The following is a 16,634-nucleotide window of genomic DNA, read 5'->3' on the forward strand; positions in this document are numbered from 1 at the left end:
TCACAGGCTATACCATGGATGAGGCTTGAAGACATGATGCTCAGTGAAATAAGCCAGTCACCAAAGGACAAATATGGTGTGATTCCCCTTATAGGACGTACTTGGTGTGGTCTGCTTCATACAGACAGAAAGTAGAGCTGTGGAGGCCAGGGGCTGCAGGGAAGGGAAAACGGGGAGCTGGTGTTTAACAGGTACAGAGTTTCAGTTTGGGAAGATGAAAAAAGTTCTAGAGATGGATGGTGGGGATGGTTGCAGAACAGTATGAATGTACTTAAAACCACAGAACTGTACACTTAGAAAGGTAAATTAAAAAAATAGGGAGGGTGGGAAGGGAGGGAGACGCAAGAGGGAAGAGATATGGGGACATAGGTATATGTATAACTGATTCACTTTGTTATACAGCAGAAACTAACACACCATTGTAAAGCAATTAAACTCCAATAAAGATGTTAAAAAACTTTTTTAAATTGAAGTAGAGTTGATTTACAAAGCTGTGTTTGTTTCAGGTGTACAGAAAAATGATTCAGTTATACATATATATACTGAAAAGGAAAACTTTATGCTATGTATAGTTTACATCTATCTATCATCTATCATCTATTATCTATCTGTCCGTCTGTCTATCTCTCTATGTCTAACTCTCTATCTATCTGGTGTCTCAGTTGCCTGAGCCACATTTCCAATGCTCAGGCCAGTGGCTACCATCCTGGACAGCACAGAGAGAACCTGTCCTTCCTTGCAGAGAGCGCTATTGCATGTATGTAGGGTGTCTGTGGCCTGATCTCCCAAAGATGATCATATACAGTTGTGTAGGGTGTGCACCGTTCCAGCATGAGGACATCCTGCTGAGAGAGCAAATGGGAGTTCAATGCCAGCCCACAATCCACTGGACGAGCTGGGTACTCTGGCACAGGTCAGCATACACTCAGCGGGGACGCCTTGTCCTAACCTGCACGTGGATACCACATGGCAGCAGCAAGCTGGATGGAGCTGGCTCGGATTTCGGGAATTTTGCAAGCCGGTTGTTAAGCATGGCTGCCATTAAAAATTAAATGAAATCAACTTACCATTAAATAAATGATGTGAAAAACAAAGGTGGGGGGATAAATTGGGAGACTGGGGTTGACATATACACACGACTATGTATAAACTAGATAACTAATAAGGACCTACTGTACAGCACAGGGAACTCTGCTCAATACTCTGTAAAAGAATCTAGATGGGAAAAGAATCTAAAAAAGAGTGGATATATGTATGTGTATAACTGATTCACTTTGCTGTACAATAGAAACTAACACAACATTGTAAATCAACTGAAAAAAAACAATAAACTTGCATGATTTATCACATCCTAATTAGTATACCACATTTTACTATTATCTGTGCCCTGGAGTTTATTTTGCGGCCACTGCATCTGTGCGGTGGGAACACCATATGATGGGGTGCTACAGCACATCTCTCCCAGCCCTACGGTCAGTGACATCTCATTGGTATCTTGAATTCAGCCACAATGACAGTATTTACGCCACAGAAATGGGCAAATCAGAGATTTTTTTCTGAGTGCTTGTTGTTAAACCTTTATCCGCTCATAGCTACCTATGGGCTGGGGGCGTGGTCCCATCACCCACCCTCTTCCCACCCCCATCATTATCCTGCAATCTCCCACCCATTATCAAAGTCCTGTTAGCACCCTGGGCTGTGAAGATGAGGGAAGACGGGCATTGGAGACCGGCATCCGAATCCCTGGAATTTTATTTCATGGTCGTATGACCCTGAGCAATTCACTTAACCTCTGTCGTCTCCACAATGGGGACAGCTATGCCTCCCTGATACAGCTGTGAGTATTTAATGCCATAGTGAGCTTTTCATAAGTCGTACCCTCTTATTAATAAGTATGAATAATACGAGCCTGCAGTGGTAAGCATCCATGGTACCCAGGGGAGCGCCTCTCTCCCTGCATCCTGACACCATGCTGGAACTCCTAAAGATGGCATGTTGCAGGAACCACACAAACTAGCTCCCTGGGGGCATCTATCCCCCGAACCACCCCTGTGCTGAATGGCAAATACAGAGTGGAGGATGGGCAGTTCTCTGGTGGCCTGGTGGTTAGGGTTCTCTGGGCTTTCACTTCCATGGCCCGGATTCAATCCCTGGTTGGGGAACTGAGATCCCAGAAGCCACGTGGCCCAGCCAGAAAAAAAAAAAAAGTGGAGGAGACTTGGTGCTTTAAAAAAAAAAAGGCCAGTTATAAGGCAGTATGATTTCATTTTTATTTAAATATAGATATATGCATGTGTGTGTGTGTGTGTGTGCGTTTATTCACCATCACAGAAGGAGGCTAGAAGAACATGTTCAGATTAAACAAAAGGGGTTAAGATAGCAGAGGAATTAAGACGCTGGAGGAGACATTCCAGCAGAGGGTAGGTGGGGCGTGGTGTGGAGATGCACAAGGACTGAGACCTGGGGGCTTCCCTGGTGGTGCAGTGGTTGAGAGTCCGCCTGCCGATGCAGGGGACACGGGTTCGTGCCCCGGTCCGGGAGGATCCCACACGCTGCGGAGCGGCTGGGCCCATGAGCCATGGCCACTGAGCCTGCGCGTCCAGAGCCTGTGCTCCGCAACGGGAGAGGCCACAACAGTGAGAGGCCCGCGTACCGCAAAAAAAAAAATTGAGACCTGGGGAAGCCAAGTCTGGAGAAAATCTCCTGATCTGAAATAGAAAATGGCAAGTGAGGGATGCCCACCTCTCCGGAAATGTCCCCAGTGGGCTCCTGGCAGGAGAGCCAGGCCTGAAGGTGGCGGCAGGGCTGCCCTCGAGCTGGGCGCTCTCGGCTGCCCCCGCAGCGGCCCCCAGGGCTGATCAGTCCAGGAGTCTCTCTGGAACACATCGCTGCAACAGCCACTCGCCCCCGCCGTGCCCCAAATCTCACCATCACCCTCTGGGCCTCAGCATTACAGAGAACCTTCTGGAACCCAGACTGGACCTGACAGTTCCCGATTCAGAAGCCCACCGGGGGTCCATGAGCCTGCAGGCAGTGCAAAGCCCGTAGCCCGGCATCCGCGGCCTTCCCAGCCTTGCCGTCCTTCCCACGCCGGGGCCACCTCACGCCCTCCTGCGCCCGTTCACTCCTCTCCTGGCAGGACCCTGCCTGGTATCTTGCCTGCAAACACTTGATCCATTAATCCATTGAGACCCCACTCCAAAACCATCAAGACCCCTCTCTGCTCCTGGCTCATAGGTGGCTTCCTCTTCCCTGGCCCCTTTTGCCTCTCCCTTAGAGAACTGATCAGTATTGATAATGCAGCCTACGCGAAAGCCAGCTTTTGAATATTATCTGTTTCCCCACTAGCCTGGGAGATGCTCGAAAGCCGAAACAGATCTAATCCACGTGTGTATTCCCAACACAACACCGGCACACGTTTGGGGCCAGATCAAGCAGCTCACTCTTTATTCACTCATTCAATGAATACTTATTAAGCGCTAACCAAGCCCCAGGCACTGCAGAGAGAGCTACAAACACAGAAGCAGGATTTCCACCTTCTTGGAGTTTCACATCCAATTGGAACTAGCAGAGAGAAAATGCAACTAAGAAATGAATCAGGGCTTCCCCGGTGGCGCAGTGGTTGAGAGTCCGCCTGCCGATGAAGGAGACACGGGTTCGTGCCCCGGTCCGGGAGGATCCCACATGCCGCGGAGCGGCTGGGCCCGTGAGCCATGGCCGCTGAGCCTGCGCGTCCAGAGCCTGTGCTCCGCAACGGGAGAGGCCACAGCAGTGAGAGGCCCGCGTACCGCAAAAAACTAACAAACAAAAAGAAATGAATCAGATCATTACTACAAATGTATAGTAGTAGGGATGATGGAGGAGAAATACAGGCTGCTGTGGAAGAGCAGAACAGGGGACCCAAGCTGGGCCGGGGTGAGGGGGAGAGGGGAGACATCTCTGAGACAGTGTGGCCCGAAGGACGGGGGGCGCTCCAGGGGGACAGTGCACGGTCACCCTTCAAGGCGGACAGAACAGCAGAGGGAGAGGCTGCAGGAGGAGGACAGCCGTCCCACTGCCCAGCGGAGCGTGCAATCACTCATGTCCTCACTCGCTCTTCATTGGAACAGCCACACAGGAGAAAGAAGAGAGAAGGGGTCAGGAGGACAGAATGACCTTCAGGCTGAGCCCGGAGCCCTGATGTGGGTGGCAGGTGGTGCGCTTTAGGTGGGAGACGGGTGAGGATGCAGATGAGGAGGGGAAGGAGGCTTAGACCAGCAGGGGGAGAGCAATGCAGGCGGAGGGGTTGAGTCAAGGAGAAGAAGGAACCAAGCCCTTGATGTGGGTCCCAGGCTCCAACCCAGGAAGGCTGGGGCTTCTTTGCCCTCTGTGCCTCTCTAGGACCTAGTTCTAAGTGCGCAATTCCCTGGCATATGGACCATACACTCTGATTTCAAACATCCTCAACTACACCTCACACCTACCCCAATACGCTCAGCCCATCAAGCCCTGGATTCCCAACTCAGGTTCAATGCGCCGTCCTAGACCCTGTAGGGAGCACAGGACCAGCCAGCTCTGTGACCTAGAAGCCCAGACGCCCAGGCCATCCGCTACCTTTCTTTTTCTTTTTCTTTTTTTTTTTTTTTGCCAATTCGGAGCTTTGCCTGCTGTTTAAAAAACTCGAATCAAGAATTAGCTTTCAGGAGAAAGACAAATAACACATGATACCACTTGTATATGGAATCTAAAATATGGCACAAGTGAACCTGTCTATGAAACAGAAACAGACTCACAGACACAGAGAACAGACTTGTGGTTGCCAAGGGGGAGTGGAGGTGGGGGAGACAAGGATTGGGACGGTGGGATAAGCAGATGCAAACTATTATATACAGGATGGAGAAACAACAAGGTCCTACTGTGTAGCACAGGGAACTATATTCAATGTCATGGGATAAACCATAATGGAAAAGAACATGAAAAAGAATGTATATATATGTATAACTGAAGTACTTTGTTGTACAGCAGAAATTAACACAACTTTGTAAATCAACTATACTTCAATTAAAAAAAATTTTTTTTAAAGAATTAGCCTTCAGCATCACTGCTAGGTTCGGGGTCTAAAATCAAGTGAAGCCCCAAGGAAAAACGTTCAAAGAAGACCCTCTTGCCGAGCTGGGGCAGGAAACCACACTCCAGGGACCCCTGGTAGTTTTGACAAACAAGTCAAGGTGGCGTAAGGGGTCATGGCAGAGAAAACAGCACAGATCTGGGGGCTTTTCTGCTGACACTTCAAAAATCATGGATGAATTGGCAAGTCAAATCCTAAAGAAATCAGCATGCCTGAGGATTATTTTCTGTCAAGCAAAAAGCCCACAGGATTCATGTGACTTTTCACTTAATAACTAATTAATAAATTAGCAAACTCTTCCCCTCTTTCCTATGATAAAGAGTTTGTTCGCTGATTTGTTTGTCTTTCAACTGGTTAATTAAGTGGTAGATGAACAGCACCATGTCCTCTTCAGAGTTAATCAGTCCCCAGCTGGCTGCCACCCGCTACCGTCCCCTGAGAACACTGTGCTTTCATTGCAAAAGCAGGGGTAGACCTTCCTCACCAGCCACAGACCGTCCACCTGTCATAGGGAGCCGGGGCCCGAAGCCATCCAGGGAGCATATACGTGCTCAAACCCCCAGGTGGGAGAAAGGGCTTTGTGCTTTTCATATCAACCATCTGAAAAAACAAAAATGAACAAACCAACACAACAGTGTTTCTCAGAAAGCCCTGAAAAACTGGTCAGATGCAATCTCTGAAGCCCTAAGGGGCTGCTCTCAGAATGTGGGCCTTTAGCAGGTCGTGTGATCAAGCAGAAATGGATCTACTACATGGCTATACCTCCACCCTCCCCGCTGTCCTTCTCTCTAGAAAAGTCCAGCGTGGTGGAGCGAGGGGCTGGGGGAACTCTTGCACATTCAAGGAAATGATGAGATCAGTTATCCCAAGGTGGCATCTATTTTTAATTCTGTGCAAGTAGACAGGTGTGCAGCACATGTTTTCCTGCCCACTTAGGCAAAGGCCGTGGAAAATACCAAAGGACCTGTTGGAAACTGTTCCCCGGCCCTTGAAGAGTTTGCAGTCTTGGGACTTCCCTGGCAGTCCAGTGGTTAAGACTCCATGCTCCCAACACACGAGTTCGATCCCTGTTGGGGAACTAAGATCCCTGTGTGCCGCATGGTGCGGCCTAAAGAAAAGAGAGAGAGAGGGAGTTTGCAATCTTAGGAGAAAGATGCACCAGTGCACATGAGAGAGGCAGCGGGTGGGGTGACCGCGTGTGTGCACGTGTGTGTGTCTGGGCTTGCACCCCGCCACCTATGTACATGCACCCCAAGGTCAGTGTATGTCATCTGGGAGCTGACTGTGGTCTCGCACAGTCTACTCTCTGTGCGGATCTCTGATCTGACAGAGGCTGTAAACAAGCAGCTCTCACACAGAGACAGCGTGCTAGAGACCCACTGTGGTATGGCTCTGGGGTTTCTGCTTTTTGTTATTTTCAATTAGTGGTTGCTAACAGTTAGAGATCAGGAGGTTCGCCAAGGGCCAGGTAGCCTGTCTTTCTTGAGAAATGGAAAGGCCTGACAAGCCAGGCCCCCCGTTCCCACAAAGCAGCAGCGGGGGGCCTTAGATGGGACAGGTGCTCCAAATTCACCGCAGGCCCCATCACTCCCTACGGCCTCACAGTCAGCCTGCTTCCCGCTTCAGGTTACCTGGGCCCTGTAGATGCTGGACCCCTGTGTGGTATACTGAATACTGGCCCCCAAGGATACTCAGGGTCTAATCCCTGGAATCTCTGAGTGTCCCCAAAGCGGACGGTGTCGATGCAATTAAGTTGAGGATCTTGAGATAGGGGGATTATCTTGGATTGTCCCAGTAGACCCTAAACATAATCACAAATGTCCTTATAAGAAGGAGGCAGGGGGAGATTTGACTACAGAAGAGGACAAGGCAAGCGAACCACAGAAGTGGAGATTCAAATGGTGTAGCCAGGAGTTCCCTGGCGGTCCAGTGGTTGGGACTCCATGCTTCCACTGCCCAGGGTCCGGGTTCCAACCCTGGTCGGGGAACTAAGATCCCACAAGCCCAGTGGTGCCGCCAAAAAAAAAAAAAGGAATGATGTAGCCATAGCCAAGGAATGCCAACAGCCACCAGAAGCTGGAAGAGACAAGAAATGATCCTCCCTGGAGCCTCGAGAAGGAAACAGCCCTTCTGATAACCTTGATTTTAGCCCCATAAGACGCATTTCAGACGTCCAGTCTCCAGATCTGTAGGAGAATAAATTGCTATTGTTTTAGCCAATAAGTTGGTGGTCAGTTTGTAACAGCGGCAATAAGAAACGAACATAGCCTGTCAACTAATGAACTCAACAAACGCCTTGAATGCCCAGAAGACAGTGGATGGACCCTGCCCTCAGGGAGGTGATACGCTAGCAGGAGAGGACACCTGACAATGAAGGTAGAGTGTGGTCTCAGCAGGGACCCTGGGAACGTACCTGAGGCACTTGTAACCCAGGCCTGGAGACCCCAGGACAGACTGTCTTCTAGCTTTATTTCCAGGAGACATGCACGCATGCATCTTTGTCAGGCAATGGAATTCCGCCATGGTTTGAGCCGTGCTGGGGCCAGGGGACACGGCGGGTGGGGGTGGGGGCCAACCCTGGGGGGCTCACCTCGCCCGCTGGATGAACTGGGTAGCCTTCTCCGCATACTTCTGTGTGAGGCCGCTCAAGTTCACGGGCTGCTCCACGATGTTGAGGTTTTCATAGAGAGGAAGGGCCACATCAGAGTAACAGTCCTTCTCAAGGTTCCTGTGTGGAAATCACAGATGGTAGAGCATTCATTCCCATGACCTAAGTAGTCATGGAGTCAAACAAAACGCTTTAATGCAGTGATGCTCAGAAATACAAAACACTTAGTAGCCTGGCCTCAAATGACTTTTCCAGTCTGCCATTTCCTCCAAGTGCAAAACCAATATAATACCTTCTTCTATTCCCTTTGAAGAGACGTGTATGCTCCTTGGACAAACCTGGCCATTCTGTAACGCTCACGACTTTTTTGAGCTAGGGATATGATTATACCCATTTTGCTGGCAGAGAAACTGAGGTTAAACAAAGTACCTTACACAGCAGAGTCCCAGAGGCAATCAGTAGCCCTGGTTTTTTCCACCGGCCCCCTTAAATCATGACTTCCGTCCATGGGGTACAACGCTTGGTATTTTCCCAAATCAACAATCAGGACTTTGTGTGACAAGACGTCTGACAAGAGGACAGATGGCTAGGAGCAACTTTGGAATTTCAAACCATGTTTGGAGAATTTGGAGAAACTTTAGCAATTGGAAAAAGTGGGGGTCAAACCTATTGTATCTCCTGGAAAAAAACAAATGCAGCCCTTGGTGTTACAGATGGAAATGAATCTGACATACGAATGGCCCAGCAAAGCAGCTGAATCATGACCCCGGCTGTGATCTTGGGTGAGTTACCTAAGCTCTCAGAGCTTGACTTTCCTTCTGGAAAGTGCGGGGTTGCCCGGGCCCCTTACAGGGATAAGGAACGGTTAGCATTCACACTGCTCAGCATACTAGGAATGCAATAAAAACTCAAGCCCTCTCTCCTGGGGGCCACAGAGAACCGGAAGAGAAGCTGAGAACAATGGAGAGAAAAGTGTGGTCACGGGGGGCCTCTTGGGTAGGGAAACTGTCCTCCTGCTGCAGGGAAGAATTTGGGAAGAAATGAAAGCCCCCGTCACACATCTGTGTGCACACAGACGTGTGCCGGAAGCTTAAGAGACGAGGTCAGACTAGGGTAATCACCAAGGACCACAATTTTTTAAAAAGAGAAGAAGCACTGTCCCGGGTATCAGAACACTAACCTCACCATCCGTGTCCAATCTTCCAGCTTTGGATGATCCTGTGGCTGCTCTATCATCCCTAACCTTCTCCCCCTCTTCCTCCTTCAGCCAACACTTTTCTTCTATTTGATTTAACACAGACAGAAAAGGGACCAGGTGGCCATGGTCATCGCACGAGATGGCAGAGGTGTCACAGGTGTGAGCCCAGGCGCCCGGCGGTGAGGAGGGCACTGGCAGGTTCTCACGTGGTGACGTCACTGCTCCCACTGCCCACAGGCTCTTGCATCTCCTGGGCATCTCGTGAAAAGGCAGACCTCTGGGAGGGGCCTGAACACCTGCATTTCTAGCAAGCGTCCAGACGATGCCTGCACTGCTGGCCCAGTGACCACCCTCTGAGTAGTCAGGAGAGAGGGGACCTGGGCTCTAGACTCAGAGACCCAGACGGGACTCTCCATCCTTCCCTCTCATGACTCCACTGTGACCTGGGCCACCAGGTAAGCTTCCTTCCCTGGACAGTCAGGAGAAACACTTGCCTCACTCAGTGGTCCGGTGGATCACGGATAAGCACGCAGAGTGCTTAGAATGTAACAATTTCTCAACAGATGGCTATTATTATACTAACTATTATTAATAAGCCACCTGAGACACGCTTTCCCCGGGCGGCTCAGACACCTGCAACTTTACAAACAATCACAGTACACCGTCTGAACAGCAGAGCACCTGGTCTGGGCTGCTTTATTACCTGAATAAGGTTTATTACCTTTTTCTGATAATAAACGTACTGCATGCTCATTACAGAATATTTGGAAGATACGAGAGAGGAAAAACTGAAAACTCCTTAATGCCACAACCAGAGTGAATGAACCATGGCTACCATTTTGGCGTATTTCCTTTAGGGCTATTAAAGGCATAAATACAGAGGTAGTTCAGGTCACAGTGTTGATGATTTGTTTCCTGCTTTTTTCACTTACTATTCTATTGTGAGCATTTTCCCATTTCACTGAATACGTTTTTAAAACATCCTGTTGAGTGCCTGCACAGCATTCTAATGTCGAAACGCTGGCTTATTTCAGGGCGGAGGTGGGGCTTATAGGGAGCCCGGTGGACTTTTTCTCTATCTCCCTCCTTATATCCAGTGTCAGGGCCAGGTGAGTGGTCCAGGAGCAAAGCCAGCAGGCAGAGGAGGGAGGCCACCTGCGTGAGACCCTGGGTCGCACCAGCCTCTCCCCAGCTGAGCTAAACAGTCCAAGGAACCTGGAAAATGCCAATTTAAAAAATGTTGTTCACCTCATCTTCATGAAAAGTGTTCTTGCACTCCATGAAAATAATGCACTTAAATTTTTTGCACTAAAGGTACTCGATCTTTTTTTTTTTTTTTTTTTTTTTGGCTGCATTTGGGTCTTCGTTGCTGCGCACGGGCTTTCTCTAGTTGCAGCGAGCGGGGGCTACTCTTTGCTGTGGTGCGGGGGCTTCTCATAGCGGTGGCTTCTCTTGTTGTGGAGCATGGGCTTTAGGTGCGCGGGCTTCAGTAGCTGTAGCATGCGGGCTCAGTAGATGCGACACGAGGGCCCTAGAGCACAGGGGCTTCAGTAGTTGTGGCCCATGGGCTTAGTTGCTCCGCGGCATGTGGGATCTTCCCGGACCAGGGCTCGAACCCGTGTCCCCTGCATTGGCAGGCGGATTCTTAACCACTGCGCCACCAGGGAAGTCCCAGGTACTCGATTCCTTTTTGCTATTGTAACTGTTCCCCATGGGCCTCTCTCATTTCCTTCTGATGGACCACACCCCCAGGACTTCACCTTGCTCTGGAGCCCAGAGCCGATGCCTTGGCTAGGATTACCTTGACGGTCCCCGTGGACATGCCGGGCAAGGGGGGTGGTTGTAGCCGGGGGTATCAGTGCAGCCCATGTCATGGCTGTACGGGATTCCAAAGTAGTAATCAAACCCTGGAAGAGAAGGAACGGGTTAGGCTATGAGCCTACATTCTTACACCCAGGACAGAAATTTAATTTTCCATGATTTAATTCTGCAGGGTTATGGAGTACGTAATTAAAAGAGGATTTGATTAATATCCCTTTGTAGTATGCAAAGAAAACACTTTGCTGGGTTCTGGCTGCAAGACTAGATTTGCAAAACATCTTGTGATTACCATTAACCCTGCGTGGAAGGCAGTGGGGAGAATGTCTTGAACACCTCCTGTTCCCAGTGCGATGATGGACACCGCTGGGAAACATCTGGTGAAAATCTCCTACCTGCATGACACTCTGAGGGATAAAAGAATATATTCTGCCCTCAAGAGGGAGGATGAGAAGTAGAGATTTAGCTCTAAGAGATGGATTATCAGCAAGCCCACAAGAGGATCAGAGGATGAAGTTACCCCTGGATGCTGGGGGTGGGGTGTGGCTCAGACAGGAATCTCAAAATGCTTCTCAGAAGAGTTGGCATTTCAGCCGGACGCAGAGGGCTGGCAGGATTGGGCTCGAGAGGGTGGAGGGGTATTGGAGGGAGGATGTGAGGATCAAACTGAGCCCTGAAAACCCTGTGTTGACTTTTTTCTGAGACCCTCCCATATCCCATCTCTTCTCCAGCACAAGCTTCAGTGTGAAGTTTCCCACAGAATTCCCTACTCCCCGCCGAGTCCCTGCTTCAGTGAACCCATCAAACGATTTTTACTTCTTACCACGCGGGGCCTCACGGGGTCCAAGTGTTCCCGGACACGTGAAGGACTGGGTCGAGGAGAACACTGATGGCCCCACGACGGGGGAGCCCGAAGGGAAGACAGGCACCAAAGAGGGGGGCCGGGAAAGGTGCCGGGCAAGAGGGACGTGCAAACAGAAGCAGCCGTGGTACCTCAAACCCACCCAGGTGAGCCCGTGCACGAAGGTGTCCTGACTCAGGAGAGAGGTCCCTCAGGGGCAGGATGGCTTAAACATTCATAGAGTCCTTTTACACAGAGACCTTTATTTTCTGTTTCCCAGGTAACCAATCCTCCAAAGAATTCTTACCACGGAAGTTGGGGTGATAAGAGCCATGGTGTCCAAGATGCCACTTGCCTGGAGGAAAACGAGAGAGACTTTGAGAGGAATCCCCATGGGGGCTCCCAGCCCCTTGGCGGAGCTGATCACACACTCAGGTCTCCATCAGCTTTGCCCTTTCCTGAGGACAAGCAAAGAGAGGCTCACATGCAGTGTGACAGCCAAGCCTCGTTCTCTGGGACCAAGAGGGAGTCCCCAGGGAGACAGAAAGCAAGCAAGGATGACTCATGACCCAGGCAGGAAAGCGTGCAGGGGAGGGGGAAGATGAGCCATTCCCGGGAGCCCAGAGGAGTGAGCAGGCTGAGCTTCTGCCCCCACAAAGAGGGAGCAGCGCCCACGGCACCCCCCCCCCACCAGGGCCCACCACACCTTCCGCTCGGCCCTCCTGCCTGGGGCCCTGCAAAGGACCCAAGGAGCAGGTGCACGGCCCAGATAGTCCCAGAGATGCTGTTCCGCCTGCTTTCATCATCATCCTCTGCAGAAGCTGAGCGGGGCGCCACCTCCCTGCGGCCACCGGAGCCAGGCCAGCAATGAGGAAGCTCAGCCGCAGGGCTGCTCCTGGCTCTGTAAACGCGTTCACTGGGGGACGCGAGGTGAGGCTGGCACTCTCTGACCTGCTCATTCTGCTCTCTGGGTATAAAGATCCCACGGAAATCACCCACGAGGCAAGGGGATGAATCAAAAATGCGGTACAGAGACCAAGACGGTGGCAGCATGAAACAACACCGAGGACGGAAAGAAACAGGCAACCACAGGAGTCTGACTCAGGAAATTATGTCACGTGGCCTCAGTACAATACTTCCAAACCATCTTTTCAAGACAAATGCCTGTGGCCAAAATGAACAACGGTGAATCGAGGTGAAGGGTATATGGGGGTCTAGGAGTCCCTTCTTGCAACTGGTCTGTAGGTTTGAAAACAAATGTCATAAAAAGTTGAGAGAAGTGGATTAAGCATTATGTGGAATGCTTAGATTCAGCATGACATGGAAATATAAAATTATAGTACAATTTTAAAATTGCTTCTAAAATTATAATAAGCATGTAAAATTATATCATCAGGAAATAGAAAATAATAGGAGGGGGAGAAAAGCAGGGCCAAGCGATAACACGTACAACTAGGGACAAACGCATTAACACAGAGCAAGATTAGAAGCAAACAGTGAGTGGTGTCCATGGATTCGGTAACCCTTCAGCAGGTTTTTCATTTTCCCTGTGAGCGTGCTGCTAGGAAATCCACGATCTCAACAAGGAGATACGCTTCAGTATCCTCTCCCAGAAAAGCAAAAGGTGTAATGAGTGGTGAACAGTCGATCTGTAATCAGTTGCCTTCTTGGGATTTAAAGGCATGAAGAAGGAGGGGCAAGTGAGATCGAACCCAGCTCGAGAAGAATCCAGTGCCCCTGATGCTGCGTGAAGTGTTAGGGTCAGAGAGCCCAGGGACCAAAGCCCTCCCACCCCCCGGGCTGGGAGTCTTACATGGATGCAGGGACAGGGTGGGTGAGGATGCTCAGCCCATAGTGAGAGCCTCAGAATAGTTTGTACCTCCAGGTATGGAGAGAAAGGGGTGAAAAGAGGAGCCGGTTGGGACCTTAATGGTCTCGTCCTCCCAGGACAATGAAGGCCACACTGCAGACTGATCTTCTGAAAAGTATGTCGGGCTCCTTGACCCAGAGGAGAAGCCAGGCTGACACCCCAGAAATGCCAGCTTCCTGCAGGCTAGTGGGGAGCCCGGGGCCCCGAGGACATCCCCACAGGGACACTTGCTGCCACTTCACATGGTGGAGGGAGGAGGGAACCCCGCCGGACCCAGCTCTTGGAGAGCCAGGACCCTAAGCACAGGCAGCCTGAGGATGCCGTCGGGATGCCGTCGGGATGCTGGGTTGTCTTGGCCTCTGTAGGGGGGACCAGGGGAAACTAGTTCCATACATAGTTTAGTCCCCTGGTGGGTCATTTCGGTTGCTTAGGGCTGAAAGCATTCCCAACTTCTACAGCAAGAAATGAGCAGAAAAGCGGACACGAGCAGGAGAGGCGGCAGTGCACGGCAGCTCCGCAGACACAAAGCAGCCACCACAGCAAACGCAGGGAGGACGGAGGTCCGGGCGGCGGAGGCCGTGTTACCAATCAAGCCGGTGACGTAGCCAGCCCGCTGCAGCACTTCGGCCAAGGTGGTCTCGTTGAGTGGAAGGCCCCCCACAGAGGTGACCGCAAAGTTGTGAGGGACTCCATTGCGGAGGCCAAGCCGGCCGGTGAGCAGGGCGGCCCGGGAGGGCGAGCAGGTGGACGCGGCCGCGTGGAAATCCACAAACCTGCGCGGAAAGGAAAGTGATGGGGGTCTGCCTGACCACAGAAAGCCAAGCCAAGAGAAATTCAATTCCTGGGGTCTCAGTTCCTGGGATTCCAGTGCTGGGAAAAAGCTCCAGGATCAGCCAGTCGTGGGACAGGTAAAGAAAATGAAGCCCGGAGACGCGTTATGCGACTAACCCAAGGTCACACAGCTAATTCAAAGGGATTTAATCCAACATATTGAATGGATCCCCTTTATTTTCAGATTCCACATTTCATATTCACCTACTCACTTAATGTATCATCTGTAACCCCAGAAATCAATACTCATGGCTCTTAAGGGATAGTTCATGGCTATACGCAGACCTGGGAAAATGTACACATTTCCCGCTGAGGTTGGACAAGGTGACCTTCTTGTTTGGGCGCTCACAGATTCAGTGTTCACAGGGACGTTACAGAACATCACCACTGCTGGTACAAGAACTGACTACCTATTACTCCTTACTGTAAGCCCAGCCCTCTTTCAGACACTATGGAGAAACAGAGGAGTCTAGCCATTTCCTTACCCTCAAGGAACGTGAGTAAATTGACTGTCACTAATGAAGGGGCAACCTGACTTCATGTGCCTCCTGATGGGATGCAATATGAATTCATAACACCAAGGATTCTTACCCAAAACGTTTAACCTGAATCTAGTCAGACCCCTGGCCCTAACTTCCACATTACAGGAAAAAAAAGCTAATGCAAGACCAAATTAAATGACCCCACAAGAAAAGACTTTACCAAACCATTCTCTAGACGTTCGATAAGACAACCAGTCCCATCTCTTCAAATAGTCAACATCTGAGGGAACGATGGGATGGATGGGGCGATGCTCTGCATAAGGAAAGACTGAAGAGATAGAACCAAGTGCAATACATGAATCTTACTGGATCCCAGTTCAAAAGAGCTGGCGACACATCTGAGGGCTAATTAGGGAGGGAAGTTTAATATGAACTGGATATAAAATGATACTAGGGGATTATCGCTTATTTTCAGGATTATGGCCATGTGGGAGAATGTTTCTATTCTTTTTCTTCTGGTTTTAGTGAGACGTAATGGACACATAACCTTGTACTAGTCTCAGGGGTACAACATCATAATTTGGTATAAGTGCATATTATGAAATGATCACCACAGTAAAGTTTAGTTAACATCTGTCACCTCCCACAGTCACAAACCTTTTTCCTGTGATGAGAACTTTCAAGATCTCTCTTAGCGACTTTCAAATACACAAGACAGCAGTGTCGACCTCGTCCCCGTGCTGTGCATTATGCCTCAAGACTTACACCCAGAAGTTGTCACCACCTTCACCCATTCTTCCCCGCCTCCGAAACCATCCTCCACACGGATGCAAATGTCCTTTCACAGTGGGAATCGGATCATACCAGTCTCTTACTGGAAAACACAGTCTCTCTCTGCCTGCTTCTCGGAGCTCAGCGCTGCCCCCCTCCTGCCCTGAGCTGCTTCCTCACATCCTCCCAACCCCCGACTTACTCCTGTCCGCTGTGCCTTTGCCCATGCTCTTCCCCCACTCCCCAAGCCCTCCCCCTGGTGTCCCACCTTATCTTGACTGACCAGTCCCAGCCGTCTTCAAGACCCCGCTCAAAGACTCAGATGTTACCCCCAAGGTCATCCTCCCTGCCCCTCCCCTTCCCCAACCCCCCAGGTCATCCTCCCTGCCTCTCCCCTCCCCCAACCCCCCAGGTCATCCTCCCTGCCCCTCCCCTCCCCCAACCCCCCAGGTCATCCTCCCTGCCTCTCCCCTCCCCCAACCCCCCAGGTCATCCTCCCTGCCTCTCCCCTCCCCCAACCCCCCAGGTCATCCTCCCTGCCCCTCCCCTCCCCCAACCCCCCAGGTCATCCTCCCTGCCCCTCCCCTCCCCCAACCCCCCAGGTCATCCTCCCTGCCTCTCCCCTCCCCCAACCCCCCAATCTGCACCTCCCCACTCCACGTGGAATTAAGGCGCCCTCTTCTCTACATGATTATATAGCCTCTGGCATCTCCTTTACAACACTGAACTCTAATTCTCTGTTTTCCTGTTTGGGGCAGCTTCCAGATGGCCACGAATCCGTGGACAGGCCTCCCAGTGACAGGCACCCTGAGGTTCCCTCCCCGCCCTTGAAGTTGTGAGCGTTTTGAGCCCCAGAGGATGTGAAGGTGACACTGCACCAGTTTCTGGGCTCAGCCCTCACGAGACTGGTAGCTTCCACCTCCTCCCTGAAAACACTCTGTGAGCCGCTGGGTGAGAAATCGACTCCCCCAGCACTGCCCAGCTGGACAGGCCATCTGTAGGTGCTCCGGCCGATGACCCCAGCTGAGGCCACTGCGTCTAAATGTCACACGTGTGCGTGAGGCCACCCTGGACCTCCAGCGCAGCCATCTGCCTGCTGAATTCCACC

At 50.9% G+C, this 16,634-nt stretch overlaps 1 protein-coding gene across 10 annotated transcripts in view; it reads right to left on the minus strand.

Annotated features, from left to right (window-relative positions):
• Positions 1-16,634, minus strand: part of ARSG (arylsulfatase G) — a 122,534-nt gene that overhangs the window by 35,209 nt on the left and 70,691 nt on the right. For 9 of the 10 annotated variants that reach the window (XM_060080862.1, XM_060080861.1, XM_060080859.1 and 6 more), the window contains exons 3-6: positions 14,028-14,215; positions 11,880-11,927; positions 10,715-10,820; positions 7,698-7,835 (exon numbers count right to left, since the gene is read on the minus strand). In XM_060080862.1, coding sequence (XP_059936845.1) covers positions 7,698-7,835; positions 10,715-10,820; positions 11,880-11,927; positions 14,028-14,215 — 480 coding nt within the window. Of the gene's footprint in view, positions 1-7,697; positions 7,836-10,714; positions 10,821-11,879; positions 11,928-12,278; positions 12,620-14,027; positions 14,216-16,634 lie in introns of those variants that run through there. The other variant, XM_060080860.1, reaches the window with a different exon arrangement.

The sequence above is a fragment of the Mesoplodon densirostris genome, chromosome 18 (genome assembly GCF_025265405.1).
Source record: "Mesoplodon densirostris isolate mMesDen1 chromosome 18, mMesDen1 primary haplotype, whole genome shotgun sequence".
Classification (NCBI taxonomy): Eukaryota; Metazoa; Chordata; class Mammalia; order Artiodactyla; family Ziphiidae; genus Mesoplodon; species Mesoplodon densirostris.